The sequence below is a fragment of the Microcaecilia unicolor genome, chromosome 10 (assembly GCF_901765095.1).
Source record: "Microcaecilia unicolor chromosome 10, aMicUni1.1, whole genome shotgun sequence".
Taxonomy (NCBI): Eukaryota; Metazoa; Chordata; class Amphibia; order Gymnophiona; family Siphonopidae; genus Microcaecilia; species Microcaecilia unicolor.
The window spans coordinates 83,185,203-83,210,704 of record NC_044040.1 but is presented as its reverse complement, the minus strand read 5'-3'; the positions used below and the strand labels follow the sequence as shown (position 1 = coordinate 83,210,704).

Genomic DNA, 25,502 nt, shown 5'->3' with positions numbered 1-25,502 from the left:
ACTCATTCTTGAATTGCTGTTAAACAGTCAGTTTATTTAGGACTGTAAGTAAGTCTGGTTTAATGGATTTCAAGTACCTTTCCGTTTTCTAGCCTCTTGTCAGCTTTCACTAATTGTATTCTGCAAACATTAATAGAACTTTGCATTACTTTAGCATATGCTAAATATTATCACTGTTTTAAAAAAATCTCTTCTAGATCTTGCAGTGAATGGACATCCATTTTTGTTTCTTCTATACATGACTTAATTGAAGCTATTGAAGTCTGTTTGGCAGATTGCGAAAGAACATTAGTACATGTTTTAACTAAGTTGTGAGAGTAATGTTCAGATTTAACTAACGTTAGATCTCCGATTTATCTTTTTTCTTTTAACTCCCTTATGAAGACAGTTTGGTGTGGATTAAGTGCTAGATGGAGCTGTGTCACTTATGTATTAGTAAAACTGTATGAACTATAAATTGCCTAGGGAAAGTGTGTTGGAGGCCCCTGCTTTTGGAGCACCCACATTTTAACTGTAGAATATATCTTTGTTTTTTGCATGACCTGCAGAGTGACATCACTGCCTTTTGTCCTGTTGCACTGTAGCTGCCTGACTTTCATGCTTTGACATAAGCCAGATGGCTGCGATCGGTACACGCACAGGCTGCTTGGTACTGCAGTTGATGAAAGAGAATAGGAAGACATTTTATGTTCAACTGCGAGAGCATTATAAGACTGCAACTATGCTTGGTAAATTACTTTTTCACTGTATACTTTATTTGTCACAGTGAAGGCTACTTGAAGAAAAATCCAGTTTTATTTGTATTGTTTGTATGGAAACCTTTGATTTTTTTCTGGTCAGAAGTCTGTTTCAGGAGAATGTCCTTTTCTTCCCTTGTTTTAACTAGTTCTGTAGTCACTCATGAACATGACATGTTTGTTTATGTTTAATGGTTCTTTCAGGCATTGTGATACTCATCTGTCTTTGCTTCCATCTTATAACTTAGCAATGTTTTAGTTTTGTTTTGTGATGCATTTATTTTGGAGAAGTCAGAGTTCAAGCGTATTAATAAGCAGATTTCATACAGATATATTCCAGAGTTGTCTGGTAATACAGTGTTTGCGTTTTCTCTAGTAGGTCTGACAAGCTCACCAGCAGAATCTGCTTCAGGAAATGGACAGAATAAATTCTAATCGATTGGAATGCATTGCTTGGCTTTGTGAATTCTGTAGCCAAATGGTTTCCAAATCTGTCTTAGAGAGCCTTCAGCCAGTTGGTTTTCAGAATATCCACAATGATTATGCGTGAGAGAAATTAGCATGCAATAGAGGTGCATGCAGATCTATATCATGAATATTAATTTCAGACATCCTGAAAGACTAACTACTACTACTACTACTACAAATCATTTCTATAGCGCTACCAGTCATACGCAGCACTTCACAATTTAGCATGCAGAAAAGACAGTCCCTGCTCAAAAGACTAACGGGGATTTCCCCTAGGACAGGTGGGAACCATTGGTGCAGCCTTTATGACTTTTGAGTGTCAATGACATCCATAACACTTTTTTTAACAGGTTTGATACTGGTAATTTATTTTTGTTAATTGTGTAAAATCGTACACAGAAATAGTTCTTGTATGCATAACCATGGTCATTTTTGTGAGATTGCTTAAACAGTGAAATACGCTTTTGATCATTATGCCCTCTGTTATTTGAAAGGTAGCGGGTACACTGCTATGTTCTTTTTCTGGCGGTATATCAACTATTTTAATAAGCATATTAGTTATTTGGCTTAGGAACTCTGCAGAATAGAGGCTTAAATATAAATTTTGCATCCTTTGCAAGCTGTTCCTGTTCCTGTATGGGAGTTCTGTACCCCTTTCCTGTTTCGTACATTAGCTGCTTAATCATATTTTTCTGTGCAGTATGTTTTCACTGCTCTGGTTTGGAATTTATGTTGCAACATGTAGTGTAATATTGGATGTAATATTCTATGTTTACCCCAGTGTAAATAAGACTGACTTTAGTCTTTAACAGAAACCAGTACATTCACTATTTTGTTAACCCTACTTAAAAGAACCATAATCATCTGTTTTACTTTATATATGTGTAACATATGTGGTGGTTTAATGTTCATCTTTTTTTTTCTCTCCCAGCTCTTGTCCCTGTTCTTTTCCTCTCGTTTTGGTGAGGATATCACAGTGATGTCAGCATTCAACCTACTCCATTTGGTGACAAAGAACCAGCCAGTAGCATTGCGAGCCTGTGGGCTTCCCTCAGGTTGAATGGGTGCTGCTTGTTCTGTCATTCCTTTGAGGGCACTTTTTTTTTTGTTTGTTTGAAATGGGTGTGTCTGCTCCAGGAAATGATATGCTTTGAAAGCTTGCTAAATTTATTTTATTTTATTTGTTACATTTATATCCCACATTTTCCCACCTATTTGTAGGCTCAATATGGTTTTACATAAATTTAATCTGTTTCCTAGGTGTCTCAGAGAAAACTGAAAAATGGTTATGTCAGTCTTTTAATTTGAATGCAGTTATTTTCTCAGATTTTAAAGAACCAATAACATCATTTAATTTTCTATCCAGATATATTATGTAAGTGTATGTCATATATAATGACATTTTTCTACAATTATGGTTACTTAAATTCATATTTTAAGCCAAAACTTTTCAACAGGAATCTGCTCAGAATCTTTCAGCATATAAGCTAGAATATAATACGACTAAAATGTTTAATCGTTTTAAAACTTGTTCTGTATGTTTGAATCCCTGAAATATCTTCCTTTGTTAGCTTTCTCTTCATAGAAAAATGTGTATATCCCAAGACAATGTATGCCTTGAGATGGATAGTTACTTCAATTATTTCAATGTTATTTCTTTTTTTCATGTACTCTGGAGAGTATTGGCCACTCCCTGGGCTCCAGTCTCTGATAATACCTGGTTGAACACACAACTCTGCAGTCCACAGTTGCACTTTTTAGTGCCACTGTGTGAGAATTTGGCTCGGTCCTGTTGTGCCCTGCCAGAGGGGTACAGGTCCCCGTTCCTCATTCCCCGTGCACCCTGTTAGGTTCCCCCCCCAACCCTTGGGCTCAGCCTGCATCTCCCAGGCTTAAAAAAATCCTTTTTAATATAAACTGGCTATCTTTATTCCCTTTGTCAAGGAATAAAGCTATGTGTGTGTGGGGGGGTAGGGAACAGGGAAACCCTGCTCTAATTGGAGATTCCCTCTGTAGTGAACACAAAGAAAGCCAGGGAATGGTAAGACGCCGTAGCCCCGAGCGGAGGCAGGCCTGCGTAACAAGGCAGACCCACGCGCACCTGCACTGTGGCTGGGCGTGCCAGTTGGCAGGCATTACGGGGTTTGCAAGTGCCGGCAGCTGAGTACAGCTTCCAGCTCTGTCTACTCTTCTTGCACTGGGCCATTTATTCACCCCTTCAAAGAAATGTAGCAGATTGGTGAGGTAAGATTTCTCTTGGCTAAATCCATGTTGGGCTTGTCCCATTAATCCATGCCTATGTATATGTTCAGTAGTTTTGTTATTTATAATAGTCTCCACCTTTTTGCTTGGCGCTGACATCAGTCTCATTGGTCTATAATTTCCCCAAGTCGCCTCTGAAACCCTTTTTAATAATTGGCATTACATTGGCCACTCTCCAATCTTTTTGAAACCATGCTTGTTTTTAAAGGTAAATTACATATTATTAATAATAGTTCTGCAAGTTCATTTTTTTTTAGTTCTATCAGTACTCTGGAAAGTATACCATCTGACCCAGGTGATTTCCTTTAGTTTTTCAAACTGCCCTATTTCATCTTCAGGCTTTTCAGAGATTTATGTCAGCTCTTCCAACTCATCACCGTTAAATACCATTACTGGCATGGGTATCTCTCGCACATCTTCCTCAGTAAAGACCAGTGCAAATAATTCATTTAATCTCTCCGTTAAGGCCTTATCCTCCCTGAGTGCCCAACTGATTCTTTTACTGTCTTCTTTCTTCTAATATACTTAAAACATTTTTACTATGTGTTTTGCCTCCAAGGCAATTTTCTTTTCAAAGTCTCTCTTTGCCTTCCTTATCAGCGCTTTTCATTTGACTTACTAGTCCTTATTCTGTTTTGTATTATCTTCAGTCCGATCCTTCTTCCATTTCTGAAGGATGGTCTTTTAGCTCTAACAGCCTCCATCACCTCACTTTTTAATAATGCTATCTATTACTGTAGGAGTTTGCTCTCCCACTTACACAAGCCTATGCATAGTGTCTGTTGTAGTATGCCGTTAAAATGGCCCTTTCCTGAGAGTTGTCAGATGAATGACTGCTAGAGGAGACATAAAAAAAAACCTAACTTCCCTTCCTCATGTTGTGTCCAGTTTTTATAATCTGTTAGGATTATAGGAAGGTGTGTGAGTATGGGAAGGGAACTAGGGTACCTTAGGAGAGAAGTCCTGGCATGAGTTTTGGTTAAGGGCCCCAAGGGTGACCCTTTCTGCAACTATGACACAGTATTTCTTTTTCCTACATTATCATGCAGTTTTGATGCCACTAAAACAGATGTATAGCAATCCACAGGCTGGTAACTGCTGCTCGAATTGTACTCAGGCTATATCAGTAGTTGCGTTTGCTGTGTGATTTTCCCATGATTCAGTCCTTCTGGCAGGAGATATGGCAGAGGCTTGCCACCATTTTGCCATTCTATTTCCTTTAGAGCATTCATTTGGAGGTCCATTGGATTAAACAAGGGCCTCTCGTCCAATTGCATGTATATATTTTGATCTCCTCATTTCTATTGCCCTACAACTTATAGTAAGACACTGTAAAGATGCCTCTCAATTGCATATTATGGAATGGTAAAACATAGTGTGCTTAATGTGAACATATGAAGAACTTGTAGCTACTAAATCCATTACTAAAGATATTTTAAAATATAAATGGGGTTAGCTGGACTGCCATATTTGCCATGTAGTTTTCTAGACTGTTTTGTTTATATGACAAATCTGTATGCTTTGTTAGTTGTTTTGTAAGTTTGTTATATGAAAATTTCAGTAAACAGATAGCAACAAAGGAATGTTTATAAACTACCTATACCTTTTTCCAGCTTTTAATAGTGTGGGTGCTGCACATGACATTTCACAGCAGGATTGTTCCTTTCTGGCAGTTTCACCTACTGCCATCATTATAATACTCAATGTTTAGTTGCGCTTCTTGGATAGCTCAGCTGTGTATTCATGTTATTTAAATATGAAATAATACCAGTATTACTTTGATACTATTAGAGCTGTACCAAATAGCATATTTTACTATTCGGCCGAATACGAATAATGGGCATTGAGGTTTAACATAAATCAGAGATCAAGTGTTTTTCAGTAGGATTTAGCACAGTAGAGCCCCCGATTCTTATTCAAATTTAAATCACTATTTGGCCGAATACAAATGTATTCGTGGCAATATTTGGAGCCAAATCAGATTTGAATATTTAGTACAGCCCTAGATACTATGCTGTTTGAAATGTTCTTATCACCATTATTTTGATTTCAGGAAATAATAATTAGGGTGTGTTAGAACAATATGCAGAATAGTTGCCCCTTAACGTGAATTAAGCAGCAACAGTGTGCATTATACCGTAGGCTACCTAATAATGAGTTTCAAAGAATGGAAATGCATACAAAACACCTCAGTGTTATGTAAATCTAATAATGCAGCTTGTGACGAAATTCTCAAGTTGTGTTAGGCCTTCAAACATAATGTAACATAGTAGATGACGGCAGAAAAAGACCTGCATGGTCCATCCAGTCTGGCCAACAAGATAAACTCATATGTGCTACTTTTTGTGTATACCCTACCGTGATTTGTACCTGCCCTCTTCAGGGCACAGACTGTATAGCTCAAAGCTAGCATTATTTTTCCTATCCGGGAGCATGGGGCTGCTAACATGTGGTCCACTGCTGTTGAGTGGCATTTTAAAGGGGCCAGTGAGGGAACAAATTGAAGTGGCTTTCTCCCAACCCCCTGTAGGACCCTATGGATCACTGATAGCCTAGAATAGGGTAGGTTGGGCAGGAATGATCCCCAGTCACTCCTTCACATGCTGGTGCCAGATTCAAAACGACAGCTACAAACTCTAGCAGTAAGTGCACAATACTACTGTTAGAGGTCAGGCTTCCATATATATTGGGTGGGGGGGGAGCCATTTAAACTGTTCCCATGCCAGCCCCTTTAAGAAATGTTCCTGGAGAGCAGAATAATACAACTTGCAAGGTTTGTCACACATGGCATTATTCTAGTACTGTGGTTTCACTAACTTGGGTACTGTTACCATAAGTTAGTGACTCCTGCGATAAAAAGCCAAGTTTTACATTAGATTATGTCAATTTGAGAAACATCTCTTCAAGCCAATGTTAATTGCCTACACTACTAAAAGAAGATTCAGATCATCCATTTCTGAAAAGAAAGAAATTGTCTGTGGACCCTCAAATTTTGTGTCATTACCACTCGATTTTGAGTTTACTCTTCCTGGTGAATGTTATTTAACAGGTCGGAAAAACAAGAGGCACATCACTCATAACAGGGTGCAGGATTAGCTTAAGGTTCCACTAACAAAAGAAGAAATATATAAAAAATATATTTTTTAAAATGATGTGTTCCAACATAAACAGTATAAATGTGATCTTTGATATAAATTAGTATAAAATAAAACATGGGCATGTTTCTCCCTTTTAGGCTGCATCAGGGATAGAAAACTGAAAGTGAGAAAAATATATACTGATTAGTACTTTATTTATTCAGTTCAATACATTTTAAATAAGAATCATAAAACAATATAGCAGTCCTATAGAAACCCACCACAATTTATATTGACTATTTATTTTCTAAACTGGCATAAAAAAGATACATCCAGAGAGATAATGCACAGATTTATTGAGAGAGGATATCCAAAAACATATATTAGAAAGATATGTATGCTAAATTTTCTGATAGAAATTATCTCATGTTAAAGATCATTAGACCTAAAGTTGATAAAATAGTTTCTCCATTGTCCTTTTTCCATATGACAAATTTTTCTAGGATAATTAGGGGAAGAATGGTATTGCCCAAAGTATAAAATATTTTTCTGAAAAAGATTTCACAAAATTTTTTTTAAAAAGGAGGAGTTTTACATAGTGGTGGGGTTCTGTAAGACTGTTGTTTTCTATTATAAGTATGTAAATTAGTTTCTTAAGATGTTTTGAACTGGATAAGTGAAGCATTTGATCAAAGTATATTTTTCTATTCTCAGTTGTCTAACCTTGATGCAGCCTAAGGATGGCCATTTTGAGTGTTATTTTGTACCAACTTATTTTAAAGATCATATTTATATTTTTTTTATATTGGTTTACTTATTTTCTTATATATTTTTATTTTCTCCCTTCATTTGTGGAGTTTTATTGATATTCTTGAAGGTTATTGAAACACTGTACTTGAGCAACTGCAAAACTTTATTGATCGGTATAAATGTTTGGATGATTATCAATTTGACTTCCATTCTGGGTCTAGAATGGAAATCCTACTGACATCCCCTCTTAGGGGCAATTCTATAATACGGTGCACAGATGTAGGCACTACAACAGGGTGATCTTAACGCAGATTTTATAATGGCTTGAGGACACACCTAAGCTGTTGTAGAATACTAGCACAAAGCTACATTGGTGTGATGAAATTTAGACATACCCACTTATGACAGGTCAGTGGCTGGTGAAAATTGGTGTACCATTCAATACCCGCAACTGATAGCATTCTATGAGTTGCACACATTGCTTTGTGACATGCCCATGCGCCACCCACATGTATACAACCCTTGCAGTTATATGCTAAGTAAGTTTGGTGTGTATGTTATTGAATAGCGCCTAGAACTTAAGCATGTAACCTTCTGATGTACATAACTATTATCATAACACATGCGTGCACTTGGCACCAAGTTATAGAATGAGGGAGTTCATTCTTGGTTGCTAGAGTTTGGGGGGGGGGGGTGGAACATATATTCTCTGTGGCTTTCTTTAATGATGCTACAGCTTTTGATTCTGATTTATATCCAGTTTATTATCTAGGCCTCAGAACTTTGGTATTAGCCCAAATATGCTTAAATGGCTTCAAGCTTATCTCTCCGAAAGATTTTTGGCAGGCTTAAATAGGTAGTGCTTGTACAGTAAGCGATTGCCCTGTGCGGAAAATGCAAGGCAGACGCATGGCATATCCCTTGCATTTACTGTACAGGCTTTGCACTTACTGCATCTTACTGCACCTTAACTTCAAAAGTTATGTGCAAATGTAGCAAGAATTAATTTAAAATGTAACAAGATTTAATTTATCTTGGGGGAATTGCTTCCTGAGCACTAGCTAATATTTATAACTTTTAAGATATATATTGAATAATTCTCCATCCTTTAAGGCAACACGATCCACAATTGCAATGAATAAAAGGAATTAAGTATATTTATTGGATTACATTAACCTGCATTACCAGGTTTAAGAACATATGTAAAAAACAGACCATATATTTAGCTTCAAAAGGAGTTTATTTACACAATTGCAGCGAGAGGTAAGAGTCTTGCAGAGAATCTGTGCTTAAAGTAAGGTAGCCGGTTTAAATATGAATTATTAACTTACAGAAAAGTCTTTGTTACAAAGCTGAGTGATGAGCACATGGTCACAGGAGAGAAGGGTAGAGCTGTAGGTCCCCAGAGCAGCAGATCCCAAGAAGAAGATTCCCAAGCGCAAGAGCTGGGCTTTTCCAGGCTTTTTATACAGTCTGTTTGCAGGGAAATATGAGTGCATGTCCTGTGTGCATTTGCTTCCTGGTTTGCACTCGACCCTGAGTAGTTGCAAAGCATTGTGGTATCTGGTCTCATGTCTTATGACATCATAAGACTTCCTGGCTGGATTTTGCTGACAAATAGAGGCAGATGCATCAAGCAAACGTTAAAAAATCTAAATCGTTAAAGTCCCTAATGATTTTTAAAAAACGAAGAATGCACCAAAACAACAAGTCACACATGCTCGGATCGGTATTGAAAAGTACAATGTATCAAAGAATCACAATACACGTCGGTAATCGGCCCCTAAAGCATGCGCAGAGCAGCCAATCGTTATGTTAGCTGCTCTGCGCATGCCACTAACAGCCAAAACACAAACACATGGCTCCCAAATCAAAACAAAAATAAAAAAAGGGGGGGGGCAAAAGCGCTCGTGAGGAGCGTCCTGTATGGCCATCCTTGCCCCCCTCCCCCCCCCCGCCTGAGGTCGCCGTTCCCCCCCCCCCCCCCCCCCCCCACCGCACGAAAAAACTCAAATTTTAGCAGCCACAGCCCCGGGCCGGCCCTCCTCCCTTCCTGTGTCTTCTCCCACACTAGCTCTGCTTCCCGCCATGCTCCGGTCCCGTGCCCCGCCCCCCCTTTGGTCATGGCTGCTGCTCCCCCCCTCCAACGCCCCCCCCCCCCCTTTGCCTTACCGGCCCGTGCAGCGCCTCACCTCTGCTGCACAGGCAAGAACAGCTGATCGGCGAGTCAGAAGGCCTCAGACGTCCCTACTTTCTTCCTGGGCCCGCCCTCCTCTGATGTAGGTAAACTACGTAGTTTACCTACGTCAGAGGAGGGCGGGCCCAGGAAGAAAGAAGGGACGTCTGAGGAGGCTGCCTGACTCGCCGATCAGCTGTTCTTGCCCGTGCAGCAGAGGTGAGAGGCGCTGCACGGGCCAGTAAGGCAAAGGGGGGGTCGTTGGAGGGGGGGGAGCGGCAGCCACGACTAAAGGGGGACTGGAGCATGGCGGGAGGCGGAGCTAGTGTGAGAGAAGACACAGGAAGGGAGGAGGGCCGGCCCAGGGCTGGGGCTGCTAAAATTTGAGTTTTTTCGTGCGGGGGGGGGGAACGGCGACCTCGGGCGGGGGGGGGCAAGGACGGCCATACAGGACGCTCCTCACGAGCGCCTTTGCCCCCTCCTGATTTTTTTTTTTTTTTTTTGGTGCTGAGGGAGAGGGGAGCAGCAGCGACCTGGGGCGTCAATAAAGGATGCCCCTGACGTGCGTTTTCGCCCCCCTAGTTATTTTTGTAAATGCATTTCACTTTTTAACTTGTAGCTGACAGCCCTAACGAGAGGTACAGACCTCTCGTTAGATTTCCTGCCTTTTTCCTGCGTAAAGGCAATCGGAAAAGGTTAGTGCATCTCATTTCAATGGGGTTTTTACACTAATTGCTCATCTCCATTCCGTTTTCGTTAGCTGCTAGCTTCCTCGGTAAAAGCCCTTTGATGCATTGGAGGGTCATTAAAGGCTCATTAAGCTTTAGTGCATATGCCTCATAGTCTATTGAAGCGAAAAGGCTTCCTGTCTGAATCTCTGTGGCAGATACACATTATACTTTCCTTTTGTCAATAGGTGTGTGGATTCCCACCTCCACAGGTTTTCTGTCTCCTTGTGTCTACTGGTTGCCTTTTGATCCTTTGTTCACCCTCAGGAAGGCCTTTTGATCAAAGGAAGGGAGTAAATTTAAAAACACTGTTTGAAGTAGCCTCTTGTTTGTGTTTGAATAGTTCTTTTGTTAAGAGTCCTAGAGGTGTTAACTACCTAGCCAAGCTTTGGCTGTCAAAAGTTTCCCAGGAAAAAGGGAGGGGGAGATGAAATCCAGGCTAGCTGATCTCAAAGCTGTATTTTTATATTGGTATCTGATTCAGCACAATTAATAACTCTGACACTTAAACTTATATCATGTTACACAAAAACCTACTTCACTTTAGTAAACTGGTCCCCATAATTAGTAATAACATGGGATTTTGACCTTGATGTTCCAGAAGGCTTGAAAGTTGCCAATTTGTTTTTAAATCCTTTATTTATTGGTAGTACTAAACTGACTTAAGATCTAAGGCACATAATTCCTTTCTTAAGTTAAGATTTCAGCCTTTGAAGGAATCGTATATAGATCTAAGAACAATATTCCAAAGCCTTTCTGCCTCCTGAAATGTGGCTACTCACCTTTCCTCAAGGAAGAAAACGCACATTCTCCGAGGACAAGCAGGTTGCTTGTTCTCACTGATGGGTGACGTCCACGGCAGCCCCTCCAATCGGAAACTTCACTAGCAAAAGCCTTTGCTAGTCCTCGCGCATCCATGCGCACCGCGCATGCGCGGCCGTCTTCCCGCCCGAACCGGCTCGTGTTCGTCAGTCTTCTTTTGTCCGCGCTCGGTACGGTCGTGTTTTCGCCGTGTCGGGCCCCGCAAAGTCGACATCGCGCGTTCGTCGTGTTGTTTAAAAAAAAAAAAAAAAAACCATTCTGTGTGGAAAAAGACTCTGTGGTCTTTTTTCCCTCCGCTATTTTCAGCTTTTTCGCCCCGGTAAGTTTTCTTTCGTCGTCGGGGTAGGCCGCTTTTAGGCCTCGGGTCGAAGTTTTCTTCCCCTTGTTTTTTCGGTGCCTTTTCCGCCATTTCGACTTTTGATCTCGCCGGCGTGATTTTTCCGCCCATGACATCGAAGTCTCCCAGCGGCTTCAAGAAGTGCACCCAGTGCGCCCGGGTCATCTCGCTCACTGACAGGCACGCGTCGTGTCTTCAGTGCTTGGGGGCTGGGCACCGCCCGCAGGCCTGTAGTCTGTGTTCCCTTTTGCAAAAGTGGACTCAGGTAGCGAGATTGGCCCAGTGGAACGTTTTGTTCTCGGGCTCTTCGTCGGCATCGGCACCGGGGGTATCGAGTGCATCGACGTCTTCAGCGTCCAGAGCTTCATCCTCGGCCGCCAGTGCATCGAGTGCATCGAGGCATCGACCCTCTGCATCGGCGCCGAGACATCGGACAGCTGCATCAACGTCGGTGGTACCGGGACCTCGTCTGCTGATGTCGTCGGACAGTGGTGCTTCGTCTGGAGTGCAGGGTGAGGGCTGTCCATTCCCCTGCTGGTGGAGGTGAGCCTTCGGGTGGGTCTCCCCCTACCCTGAGGGCTCCTGCGGTACAGCCCCCCCGAGACCGACCTCCTTCGGCCTCGGCCCCGAGGAAGCGACGACTGGATTCTACGTCCTCCTCGTCGGTGCCGGGAAGCTCCGGTGACATGCTTCGTTCCAAGAAGTCGAAGAAGCATCGTCATCGGTCCCCTTCCCGTGTCGGCACCGAGAGCTCTGGGTCGCCGAGGGAGTCGGCACCCAGCAGGCATCGGCACCGAGAGGACCGCTCACCCTCTGTTCAGGAGGTGTCGATGCGCTCCACTCTGGACAGCCCGGAACAGCCTCCACACCCGGAACAGGTTCTGACGTCGACGCCTGCATCGACCTCCATGCCTTTCTCTGTAGCCGCTCTGAACGAGAGCCTCCGGGCCGTTCTCCCAGAGATTCTGGGAGAGCTGTTGCGCCCTAACCCTCCGGTACCGGCGGTGCTTGCGCCACCGGTACCGTCGAGCGTGGCGCCGGCTGGCCCATCGCCCGAGGTGAGGTCTCCGCGGTACCGGCTGCCGCCGCCTCCCAGGAAGGCTCCCCGACTACGTCAGCAGAGGGAACTTCGCCGATGCGGGCGAGGGAGTCTACCTCTCGACGCCCCCATCGTGGACGTGGCTCCACAGAGTCGAGTCGGGCGAGGTTGCAGACACAGGTCCGTGAACTTGTGTCTGACACCGAGGGTGAGGCCTCATGGGAAGAGGAAGAAGACCCCAGATATTTCTCTGACGAGGAGTCTGAAGGTCTTCCTTCCGATCCCACTCCCTCTCCTGAGAGACAGCTTTCTCCTCCCGAGAATCTGTCTTTTGCTTCCTTTGTCCGGGAGATGTCTACGGCCATCCCCTTCCCGGTGGTTGTGGAGGACGAGCCCAGGGATGAAATGTTTGAGCTCCTGGACTATCCTTCTCCACCTAAGGAAGCGTCCACTGTACCCATGCACCATGTCCTAAAAAAGACATTGCTGGCGAACTGGACCAAGCCTCTAACTAATCCCCACATTCCCAAGAAGATCGAGTCCCAGTACCGGATCCATGGGGACCCAGAGCTGATGCGCACTCAGTTGCCTCATGACTCTGGAGTTGTGGATCTGCACCTAAAGAAGGCTAAGAGTTCTAGAGAGCATGCTTCGGCGCCCCCGGGCAAAGACTCTAGAACCTTAGACTCCTTTGGGAGGAAGGCCTACCATTCCTCTATGCTCGTGGCCAAAATTCAGTCCTACCAGCTCTACACGAGCATACACATGCGGAACAATGTGCGGCAGTTGGCGGGCTTGGTTGATGCTCTTCCCCCTGAGCAAGCCAAGCCTTTTCAGGAGGTGGTCAGGCAGCTGAAGGCGTGCAGAAAATTCCTGGCCAGAGGGGTGTATGACACCTTTGATGTTGCGTCCAGGGCCGATGCTCAAGGTGTGGTGATGCGCAGGCTCTCATGGCTGCGTGCCTCCGACCTGGAGAATAGAATCCAGCAGTGGATTGCGGACTCGCCTTGCCGTGCGGATAATATTTTTGGAGAGAAAGTCGAACAGGTGGTAGAGCAGCTCCACCAGCGGGACACCGCATTCTACAAGTTCTCCCGCCGGCAGCCTTCAGCCTCTACCTCTACAGGTAGAAGATTTTTTGGGGGAAGGAAGACTGTTCCCTACTCTTCTGGCAAGCGTAGGTACAATCCTCCTTCTCGACAGCCTGCGGCCCAGGCTAAGCCCCAGCGCGCGCGCTCTCGTCAGCAGCGTGCGCCTCAGCAAGGCCCCTCGGCTCCCCAGCAAAAGCAAGGGACGAGCTTTTGACTGGCTCCAGCAGAGCATAGCCGACATCCAAGTGTCAGTGCCGGGAGACCTGCCAGTCGGAGGGAGGTTGAAAGCTTTTCACCAAAGGTGGCCTCTCATAACCTCCGATCAGTGGGTTCTGCAAATAGTCCGGCAAGGATACACCCTCAATTTGGCCTCAAAACCTCCAAATTGTCCACCGGGAGCTCAGTCTTACAGCTTCCAGCACAAGCAGGTACTTGCAGAGGAACTCTCCGCCCTTCTCAGCGCCAATGCGGTCGAGCCCGTGCCATCCGGGCAAAAAGGGCTGGGATTCTATTCCAGGTACTTCCTTGTGGAAAAGAAAACAGGGGGGATGCGTCCCATCCTAGACCTAAGGGCCCTGAACAAATATCTGGTCAAAGAAAAGTTCAGGATGCTTTCCCTGGGCACCCTTCTTCCCATGATTCAGGAAAACGATTGGCTATGCTCTCTGGACTTAAAGGATGCCTACACACACATCTCGATACTGCCAGCTCACAGGCAGTATCTGCGATTTCAGCTGGGCACACGTCACTTCCAGTACTGTGTGCTACCCTTTGGGCTCGCCTCTGCGCCCAGGGTGTTCACAAAGTGCTTGGCTGTAGTAGCAGCGGCACTTCGCAGGCTGGGGGTGCACGTGTTCCCATATCTCGACGATTGGCTGGTGAAGAACACATCCGAGGCAGGAGCCCTGCAGTCCATGCAGATGACTATTCGCCTCCTGGAGCTACTGGGGTTTGTGATAAATTATCCAAAGTCCCATCTTCTCCCAGTGCAGAAACTCGAATTCATAGGAGCTCTGCTGGATTCTCGGACGGCTCGCGCCTATCTCCCAGAGGCGAGAGCCAACAACTTGTTGTCCCTCGTCTCGCGGGTGCGAGCGTCCCAGCAGATCACAGCTCGGCAGATGTTGAGATTGCTGGGCCACATGGCCTCCACAGTCCATGTGACTCCCATGGCCCGCCTTCACATGAGATCTGCTCAATGGACCCTAGCTTCCCAGTGGTTTCAGGCTGCTGGGGATCTAGAAGACGTGATCCACCTGTCCACGAGTTTTCTCAAATCCCTGTATTGGTGGACGATTTGGTCCAATTTGACTCTGGGACGTCCTTTCCAAATTCCTCAGCCACAAAAAGTGCTGACCACGGATGCGTCTCTCCTGGGATGGGGAGCTCATGTCGATGGGCTTCACACCCAAGGAAGCTGGTCCCTCCAGGAACGCGATCTGCAGATCAATCTTCTGGAGTTGCGAGCGATCTGGAACGCTCTGAAGGCTTTCAGAGATCGGCTGTCCCACCAAATTGTCCAAATTCAGACAGACAACCAGGTTGCCATGTACTACGTCAACAAGCAGGGGGGCACCGGATCTCGCCCCCTGTGTCAGGAAGCCGTCAGCATGTGGCTCTGGGCTCGCCGTCACGGCATGGTGCTCCAAGCCACATATCTGGCAGGCGTAAACAACAGTCTGGCCGACAGGTTGAGCAGGATTATGCAACCTCACGAGTGGTCGCTCAATTCCCGTGTACTGCGACAGATCTTCCAGGTGTGGGGCACCCCCTTGGTAGACCTCTTCGCATCTCGAGCCAACCACAAAGTCCCTCAGTTCTGTTCCAGGCTTCAGGCCCACGGCAGACTGGCATCGGATGCCTTCCTCCTGGACTGGGGGGAAGGTCTGCTGTATGCTTATCCTCCCATACCTCTGGTGGGGAAGACTTTGTTGAAACTCAAGCAAGACCGAGGCACCATGATTCTGATTGCTCCCTTTTGGCCGCGTCAGATCTGGTTCCCTCTTCTTCTGGAGTTGTCCTCCGAAGAACCGTGGAGATTGGAGTCTTTTCTGACCCTCATCACACAGGACGAAGGGGCACTTCTGCATCCCAACCTCCGGTCCCTGGCTCTCACGGCCTGGATGTTGAGAGCGTAGACTTTGCCTCTTTGGGTCTGTCAGAGGGTGTCTCCCGCATCTTGCTTGCTTCCAGGAAAGATTCCACTAAGAGGAGTTACTTCTTTCTATGGAGGAGGTTTGCCGTCTGGTGTGACAGCAAGGCCCTAGATCCTCGCTCTTGTCCTACACAGACCCTGCTTGAATACCTTCTGCATTTGTCTGAGTCTGGTCTCAAGACCAACTCTGTAAGAGTTCACCTTAGTGCAATCAGTGCATACCATTACCGTGTGGAAGGTAAGCCGATCTCAGGACAGCCTTTAGTTGTTCGCTTCATGAGAGGTTTGCTTTTGTCAAAGCCCCCTGTCAAGCCTCCTACAGTGTCATGGGATCTCAATGTCGTTCTCACCCAGCTGATGAAACCTCCTTTTGAGCCACTGAATTCCTGCCATCTGAAGTACTTGACCTGGAAGGTCATTTTCTTGGTGGCAGTTACTTCAGCTCGTAGAGTCAGTGAGCTTCAGGCCCTGGTAGCCCAGGCCCCTTACACCAAATTTCATCACAACAGAGTAGTCCTCCGCACTCACCCTAAGTTCTTGCCAAAGGTTGTGTCGGAGTTCCATCTGAACCAGTCAATTGTCTTGCCAACATTCTTTCCCCGTCCTCATTCCTGCCCTGCTGAACGTCAGCTGCACACATTGGACTGCAAGAGAGCATTGGCCTTCTATCTGGAGCGGACACAGCCCAACAGACAGTCTGCCCAATTGTTTGTTTCTTTTGATCCCAATAGGAGGGGAGTGGCTGTGGGGAAACGCACCATATCCAATTGGCTAGCAGATTGCATTTCCTTCACTTACGCCCAGGCTGGGCTGACTCTTGAGGGTCATGTCACGGCTCATAATGTTAGAGCCATGGCAGCGTCGGTAGCCCACTTGAAGTCAGCCTCTATTGAAGAAATTTGCAAAGCTGCGACGTGGTCATCTGTCCACACATTCACATCTCATTACTGCCTGCAGCAGGATACCCGACGCGACAGTCGGTTCGGGCAGTCAGTTCTTCAGAACCTGTTTGGGCTTTAGGATCCAACTCCACCCCCCGAGGGCCCTGTTTGTTCTGTTCCAGGCTACACTCTCAGTTAGTTGGTAAATTTTTTAGGTCAATCTCAGTTATGTCCTCGCCGTTGCGAGGCCCAATTGACCATGGTTGTTGTTTTGAGTGAGCCTGGGGGCTAGGGATACCCCATCAGTGAGAACAAGCAGCCTGCTTGTCCTCGGAGAAAGCGAATGCTACATACCTGTAGAAGGTATTCTCCGAGGACAGCAGGCTGATTGTTCTCACAAACCCGTCCGCCTCCCCTTTGGAGTTGTGTCTTCCCTTGTCTTTGTCTTGCTACATACGGGACTGACGAACACGAGCCGGTTCGGGCGGGAAGACGGCCGCGCGAGGACTAGCAAAGGCTTTTGCTAGTGAAGTTTCCGATTGGAGGGGCTGCCGTGGACGTCACCCATCAGTGAGAACAATCAGCCTGCTGTCCTCGGAGAATACCTTCTACAGGTATGTAGCATTCGCTTTACCTATTTTCCCTTACATAGGTTGGCAATAGAATGGCATATCAGGTGTATTTAGGTTATGTTGGCTTTCAAAGTTGCTTATGTGAGATTATTGCCGCACGATATTCAAAGCGATTTAAGAAGTTAGGAAAAACAGAAGGCAGGAGAGGTTCCTGCCTGCTTGAATTGCTTATGGCCGGACAACCACCGATTATTCAGTAGCATTTAACTGGGCAATGCTGCTGAATATCGGCATTGACTGGCCATCAAAAACGTGGGCAGGTCAGGGGCAATACAGTGGGAGGGGTTGTGGAGTTGAGTTGCTGGCAGTCAAGCGGGTGCCTGCAATATTCACTGCCAGCACCTGCTCAGCTAAGTGGGCAAATTTTGGATTTTTTTGAGCACCCGTAAACTTGTCCACTTAGCTATGTAGGTGTCTGCAGAATATTGGCTTGGGGCAGTGGGGGCAGTAGCAAAGTCTACTTGCTTCTGCCCCTAGCTGCTTCCTTTCCAAAATGGCTGCCGCAACTTCTAGCAGTAGCTTCGTGGTACTTCAGTAGTACATTTTGGAAAGGCAGCTGCTAGGGGCAGGAGTGAGTGGGCTTCACTCCTGCTGCTGCTGGACCTCCTGGGATTGCAGTTAGACCTGGGGAGACCTATTGTGCATGTTCAGAGGTGTGTTTGGGGGGGGGGGGGGATTAGAGTGCCTCTTTTTGTTGAAACATAGAAACATGTAGGCAGATAAAGATCATATGGCCTATTCAGTATACCCATCCATGCCATCTACTCTCCCTGTCACTCCATTAAAGATCCTATGTACTTGTCCCAAGCTGTTTGAATTCGGATACTGTTTTTGTCTGCACCACTTCTAACGGGAGGCAGTTCCATGAACTCACCACCCGTTGCATTTACTGTAGTGACTATTCTTTGTCATCTATACCAGACCAGTCCAGACTAATGCGTTATGTCCATCTACCAGCGGAAGGAGACAGAGAAAATAGTTCCAAGTAAACCACCCCTTAAGGGTATCGTGCAGCCTGAAATGTTCAGTATTTTCTCTGTCTCCTAGCGGATGGTGGACGGATCGTGCAGGTGCTCTGAATTGCTGGGTGGTAGCTCGTGTCCCAGATTCTTCTGGTGACAGTGGAGCCAGAGGTGTGCTGGTAACCATGTTGGGGCTAGTTTTAGATGATACTCGATGGTCCTGAGTTCCTCATCTGCAAGGTAGGGTGCTATCTGGTTCCCTCCCCTCCCCTTCCTCCCCTGGCTGTCTTTCTAGCAGGGTAGGGTGATGGTTGATTGTGGCATGGAATAACTTGTCTCCCCTGTGGGGTTCTTCTCTTCTGTGGTGGTAGGTATATCTGAATTTCTGCCTCTGAGGTAAGCCTTTATTTATTCCTGTCACTAGTGAAGGTTGTTTATTAAAAAAAAAAGAAGAAGAAGAAACTTTGTTTTTCCTGTTACCTGATTTATTTTCCCACCTTTGGCAATGTATTCTAGGGGGCCGCTTGCGAAGTTTCTTTGAATTTCACTGGCCGGCGTCTGATTCTGATCTTGGACCCTTCTGAGCTGGTACCAGTTGCTTTGATTTTTTTTGTGGGGCACGGCTCGTGCCTGGATCACGAAACTCAGTTGTTTTTCTCCTCTTCACGGTCCTAGGTGGCGGCTGGTTCAGAGGGCAGCCCCATTGCTGGAACTTGTACCTTGTGAGAAGGAAGAGGCTGTCCTACCCTGGTTAGGCCCCTAGAGGGCGCTGTTCTCCTAAAATGTCCAGGGAGAAGGGCTGGGTGAGTCACTAAAGGGAGCCAGTAAGGGATGTATAGCAGGAGGTCGCTAGGACCGAGGAGAGTCCTGGGGATAGAAACAGGTGCAGCAGGTTATGGGCTGGGTCCTGTTTTTTTTTTTTTTTGTTACATTTGTACCCCGCGCTTTCCCACTCATGGCAGGCTCAATGCGGCTTACATATTGTATACAGGTACTTATTTATCAATGGAGGGTTAAGTGACTTGCCCAGGAAGACTCGCCCAGAGAGGGATGTGACCCAGTCAGTGGGAGGAGGGTGCTAGTATAGAGCACAAGCAGGAGGTAAAGGCGGACCTGAGCTGTAGAACCTCTAAGTGGCTGTGGGGCAACCCCAGGCAGTGGCTAGTCATTTCGTAACATATTAGTATAAATGTTTAAGTCCCCATTTTACAAAGCCTAGGCTACGCACCTCTTAGACCCAAATGTGTACAAATGGAAAGGGAGTGTGGCCTGAGTGTGCTTTGGGCAGGACAAGTGTGTAGCAAGATCATAGACATATAGGACTCAATTCTATAAATGGCCCAAATTTGAGCACCAATAAAAATTAGAACTAAAAAAAAAAAAACGCTATTCTATAAATGGTGCTCAGAGTTTGGCCATTAACCACTTAATACCCCACCTGAGTGTGAGGGAGGAGGAGAGCTAGCAGCTAAAGAAGAGAGCTGGTAGCTGAAGCAGGAGGAGCCCCATGAGAAGTACTGGCTGAGCCCTTAAGACTGTGTGGTACCAAGAAGGAAGCTGGCTGGGGTAAGAAGGCCCTAGAGTAACAAGAATAAGAACTGTGTGTTCAAAGAGGGACTGTGTGTCCAAGATGAAAAGACTGTGTGTCTAGAGCTGTGTGCTACAAGGAGGGACTGTGTGTCCAAGATGAAAAGACTGTGTGTCTAGAGCTGGGTGCTACAAGGAGGGACTGTGTGTCCAGGACTGAGTTAGTACTGAGCCCAAATGCCTGTGTGAGAGGGCTCAGGGGGAAGAAATCTGTTGGGTTTGAACTGTGCAAGAAGAAGTGTTTTAAGCTAAAAGAAGTGTGTCCCAGAGGCGGGAATAAAGATTTGTATGAGAAAAATCCTGTTGATAAGACCTGACTATGTTTGCCTTTTGAGAAGCAGGTCACCCTGAGCAGAAAGGGGTAGTAGCCTAATTTGCATAAAATCTGCATACTGAGAACCAGCTCACCCTGAGTGAAAGAGGGACCTGGGATCCTGAGGTGGGAGCTTCATCTTCACAATAGCCTCATCATTTTCACAACCTTTGCGGTTTGGAGGTCTTAGTCTGCCATTTCCAAGTGGGGGAAGTCTCTCGCTGGCTCCATTTGGCTGCAGGCTCGGTCTTTTTAGTCCAGTGCTATTTTTTCATTCCTGTCAGCCTTATACGGCTGTTGGTCAGTTCTTTTTCAGACTGTCCGGTCTCTGCTGCTTCTGGCATCTTGTTCCAGACGCCCCTGCTATTTGATTCTTGTTTTGGCAGCTGTTTTTCCTCCCTTCCTTAGGGAGGTTCTGGTTCTCTCGTCCCGTGGATCCCTCCTGTCTGCTCTGGTTTGTCTGCAGGGTACTTTCCTTCTGGTGGGGGTCCGAGTTGCCCTTGGTGTGCAACTGCTAGCTCAAATCCCTCTTCTGAGTACCCTCGGGAGCGCCATTATTGCCAGTCTTTTGCTTGGACTCAGTTCATTGTCTCTTTACGGGAATGTACCTTTTTAGGACTAGTTTGCCACAGCTCTTCCTTGCTTCCCTTGCTTTCAGGCAGGAGTTTTAGCCTGGCACAGGTGGATTTTGCCTTTTCTAGTTTCAGGCGCCTCTCTCCTGGCACATTTGGCACTCCTTCCTTTTTTTGTAAGGGACGCAGTTCTTTCCTACTGAGCAGATATATTGCTGTGCATCTGGATTATTGCCTCTTAGCTCTGCGCTTTTCTCTACTTTTCTGCAGGGAAGTGGCTCTGTTCTTGGTCTGGAGTTTGACTCTCCCTTAGCTGGTTTTTCCTCAGTTTGGTGTTAGTGGCTAGCTTCCTTCTTTGTTCCTGGCCTGGCGAGAGTTGTTTCTTCCTCACTGCCTTGCGGCTGCATTTTGCTCCCTATGGTCTGAGGATTCCAGCTCCATGATGCTTACCTCCCTCTTAGCGGGAGTTCTTTCTCTATGTTGACTGCTGCTCCGTATCGGTTGCCTAAGAGGGTGGTCATTGTGGCTCAGGGACCACTTGAGGGCCGAGAGTGTCTCTTGGGGCATGGGGCTTTCTCTTCTTGTAGTTTTAGTCCCTCTGGGCCAGGGGAGTGCAGCGCCAGGTCTGCATTTCCACAAGTTGTGCTCTTTTCCTGTTGACCTCCTGGCAGCACTTTCTTCTCTGGCTGTTCCCCGGGACTCCATCTATGCATTTTGCTTGTTGAGCACAGCTCCATCGCTGCATGTTGAGCACGGCTCCATCGCTACATGTTGAGCGGGGCTCCATCGCTGTATGTTGAGCACAGCTTCATTATTCAATGCAGTTCCACCGTTCCATGTTGGGCACAGCTCCATCGCTGCATGCTGGGCACAGTTCCAGGTTGGCTTTAGTTCCATCGCTGTATGTTGAGGACAGCTCTATCATGGCATGTTGAGTGAAGTTCCTTCGCTGCTTATCCTGCAACCTTTCTTCCTTGTCATCAACAGCAGATGAATCCATTAATTGATGGGTTGTATCCGCCTACCAGCAGGTGGAGATAGAGAACACTGAAAAACCACAGTGACCTTGGACGGCTAGCCCCTTCTGCCTTCAGTATATCTCTATCTCCCAGCAGGTGTGGACGTCGCTTTAGCAGCGCCTGGATTTCTGCCTGAGGAGGCTCCTGTGCTTTGCCAGTAGAGTGGGGGTGTTGTGGCTGGTGGTGCCCACTTTGAAGGCATACTTGGTTTTGCTCCCTGTCCCTGCCTTACCCCATACCCCCATCCTCCCGGAGTCCCTCTGTTGCTGCCTGCCTCCAACTTTCTTCACAGTGTAAAAAAAAAAAAAGGGCGCGCTTTTACAGTGCGGCTATTTGAGGCTTTATCCAGAGATTCTGGTTCTATGCAGCTTGACCGGAGCTCGTTAACTCGGTCTTCTGAGGTGAGAGTGGTGCCCAGCTCCTCTGGGGAGGTTCCCGCGGACAGCATTCTGTGCGGGGTAAGTTTTGGCGCGAAGCCGCCATTTTATTTCTATATTTCCGTCCAGTCGGGCGATGGCTGCTGAAGGAGTTAAGCGCTGCTCCTGCTGTGGTAAACGCAGGTCAGCAGCGGGGCTTTGCAGTACGTGCTCCTTAGACGCTCGTGCTAGTACGAGCATGGCGAGCGGTGATTCTTCCCGCTCGATGGAGCTGGCAGCGGGCGCCATTTTGGAAGCGCTGCACGACTCAACCCTGACGGTGGCGGAGGAGTCTGAGTGCAGGGGGACGCCTCATTTCGAGGCTGCTAGAGGAGCTCCTTCCTCCATGTCTCCTAATTCGGGGGCGGAGGGCCAGGTGAGTTTTTCTCCCTTGAATTTGTGCTGCTGCTGCACAAGGCCTTTATGTTAAAAAGAGCTCTGCCGGAGGTGTCTGACACTTAGTTGCGGACTGGATTCCCTCCAGGTTTTGATAGCCCAGTGTTGGCTGCTGATTTTGTGGCTTCCCCCGAGCGTTGGACTGACGCTAAACGTAGATGGGTAAATTCCCCGTCTGAGAGTGGCGCCGCTCCCTTTTCCCCCCGTGGTCAGGCTGTGGGGAGTCTGAGGGATCTGGCAGGCGCTTATGGACAGATGATCCAGATGAGGGTGCCTGTTTGCCATAGGACTTGGATGATCCTAAAGCGGTACAGATTTTTCACCGCGATGAGCTGCCAGCGCTCATTTCTGACGCCATTCAGGCCCTTTCTATTGATGATCCGGACGAGGGCGATGCCTCCTCTGTTAATCTTAGGATGGCTAGTACTAAGAAGCCTTCTAGGGCTTTTCCGGTGCATGACTCCATCCAAGAGCTTGTTTCAGCTCAGTGGTCTGACCCTGATGGGCCTTTGAAGGTAGCCCTGTCTATGGGTCAGCTTTACCCTCTGAGTGAGGATCACTTGGCCCTTTTTGGGATGCCTAAAGTGGATGCGTTGGTCACAGCTGTGATTAAAAAGACCACTCTCCCAGTGGAGGGAGGAGTCGCTTTGAAAGATATGCAGGACCGGCAGCTAGAATCCGCGTTGTAGCAGTCCTTTGAAATCTCGGGCCTTTCCTTAAGGGCGGCTGTTTGTAGTTCCTATGCAGCCCGGGCCTGCCTTTCCTGGTTAGAGCAGGCGGTTGATCAGCCCGCGGATGGCATGAGGTCCCTCGCTAAGGTTGGCCCGCGTATGGAGTCTGCACTGTCTTTTTTTGGCTAATGCCCTTTATGATCTGGTCCATTGACCATTATTTTTTTTTTTTTTGGGGGGGGGGGGGGGGGTTGCCAGGTTTTTGAAGCCTGGATTGGCCGCTGTCGGAGACAGGATGCTGGGCTTGATGGACCCTTGGTCTTTCCCACTGTGGCGGTTCTTATGTACTTAGGTCAGAGCTTCGGCTAAACAGATGTCTGTGGCGGTTTCGGCCCGCTGCCTGCTTTGGCTGCGGCATTGGGTGGCTGACATGGCCTCTAAACAAAGGCTGGTGAGGTTACCCTTTCGGGGCCTTCTGCTATTTGGTGAGGAATTGGAGAAGATTGTTAAAGATCTAGGGGACTCTAAGTCCCAGCGGTTACCTGAGGATAGGCCGAGGCCTTCTTCCAAAAGTCCTGGTTTTCCCTCCTCTTCCAGGCCACGTTTCCGCGAAGCTCGCAGGTATCGCCCGGGGCGCACTGCTGGGTTTTCTCAACGTGCCCGTTTTCAGCAGAGGAACTCCTTTCACTCAGACAAACGTTCCGCAGCGGCCAGGCCACAGCCAGGAGTTCAGGGGCTTCCTCCACAATGATGGGACGCCGGTCCACTCGTCGATTCCTGCAGTAGGAGGTTGTCTTACCCTCTTTCTCGAGGAGTGGACCAAGATTTCTTCGGATCAGTGGGTCCTGGACCTGATCAGAGAAGGTTACCGATTGGAATTCTGTGCCCCTGTGAGAGACACTTTTATGGAGTCCCGATGCGGCACTGCCATCAAACGGGTGGCGGTAGAGGAGACCTTGCAAGTCTTGCTGCACCTCGGAGTGCTGATTCCGGTGCCTCCTGCCGAACGTGGCTGCGGTCGCTACTCCATTTATTTTGTGGTACCTCAAAAAGGCGGGTCTTTCAGACCGATCCTCAACTTACAAAGAGTCAACGAGGCCCTAAGAGTGCGTCACTTTCGCATGGAAACCCTGCGCTCCGTCATTGTGGCAGTACAGCCAGGAGAGTCTCACATCTCTGGACCTAAAAGAAGCGTATTTGCACATACCTATTTGGCCTCCGCATCAGCGGTTTCTCCGGTTTGCGGTTTTGGGCCAACATTTCCAGTTTCGGGCCTTGCCTTTCGGCCTAGCCACAGCTCCCTGTACCTTTTCCAAGGTCATGGTGGTGGTAGCTGCTTTTCTCAGGCGAGAGGGTATCAGAGTTCACCCTTATCTCGACGACTGGCTTATCAGGGTGGATTCGACAGACGAGAGCCGACTTGCCATGACCAGAGTTATAACGGTTCTTCAGACTCTGGGCTGGGTGATCAATTTGCCCAAAAGTCACCTGACCCCCTCTCAGTCTCTCGAATATTTGGGGGTCCGGTTTGACACGGCCTTGGGGTTCGTCTTTCTCCCCGACCACAGGCGATGCAAGCTTCAGAATCAGGTCCATCTGCTCTTGCGGATGCCCCTCCCTCGAGCTTGGGACTTTGTTCAGCTCCTGGGATCGATGACGGCCACCATGGAGGTGGTTCCCTGGCGAGAGCTCATATGAGGCCACTGCAGATTGCTCTGTTCCAGCAATGGTCTCCGATTTTTCAGGAATAACAACACAGACTTACGTGGCTCCCCGCGGCCCGGCACAGTATGGATTGGTGGCTCTCCGACAGGATGCTGCGCCAGGGAATGCCGCTCGCACTTCCTTCTTGGTGCTTGGTGATAACGGATGCCAGCCTTTCGGGCTGGGGAGCTCATTGCCAAGGAAGCTATGCTCAGGGTCAGTGGACACCCGTGGAAACGGGTTGGACCATCAATCGCTTGGAACTGAGAGCGATATTCCAGGCTTTTCTGGCTTTCCACAAGACTCTGGAGGGGCTTCCTGTCCGTGTTCTGTCAGACAATATGACAGCTGTGGCCTACATCAATCGCCAGGGCGGCACTCAGTGCAGGGCACTTGGCTGCTGAAGCCGCTCAGATTTTCCACTGGGCCGAGCTCCACTTGCATCTGCTGTCGGCAGCTCACATAGCAGGTCAGAGCAACGTGAAGGCCGATTTCCTCAGCAGACATCAAATCGACCCGGCGGAATGGGAACTGGCAGAAGACGTTTTTCTTCAGATTTGTGCCAAGTGGGGGACTCCCGGATTGGATCTAATGGCGTCAAGTTCAAATGCCAAAGTCCCTCGCTTTTTCAGCAGAAGGAGAGATCCTCGCTCAGCGGGGTTGGATGCACTGGCTCAACCCTGGCCCCCGGGCCCTCCTGTATGTGT

The 25,502-nt window shown here is 47.4% G+C and overlaps 1 protein-coding gene across 6 annotated transcripts in view; it reads left to right on the top strand.

Moving 5' to 3' along the window:
- MSRB3 (methionine sulfoxide reductase B3) overlaps nt 1–25,502 on the top strand; it is a 254,166-nt gene that overhangs the window by 14,906 nt on the left and 213,758 nt on the right. For 2 of the 6 annotated variants that reach the window (XM_030216943.1, XM_030216942.1), the window contains exons 2-3: nt 549–728; nt 2,137–2,260. In XM_030216943.1, the coding sequence (XP_030072803.1) occupies nt 687–728; nt 2,137–2,260 (166 nt within the window). In that variant the 5' untranslated portion in view covers nt 549–686. The remainder of the gene's footprint in view (nt 1–548; nt 729–2,136; nt 2,261–25,502) is intronic. The other 4 variants (XM_030216945.1, XM_030216946.1, XM_030216947.1 and 1 more) reach the window with 3 other exon arrangements.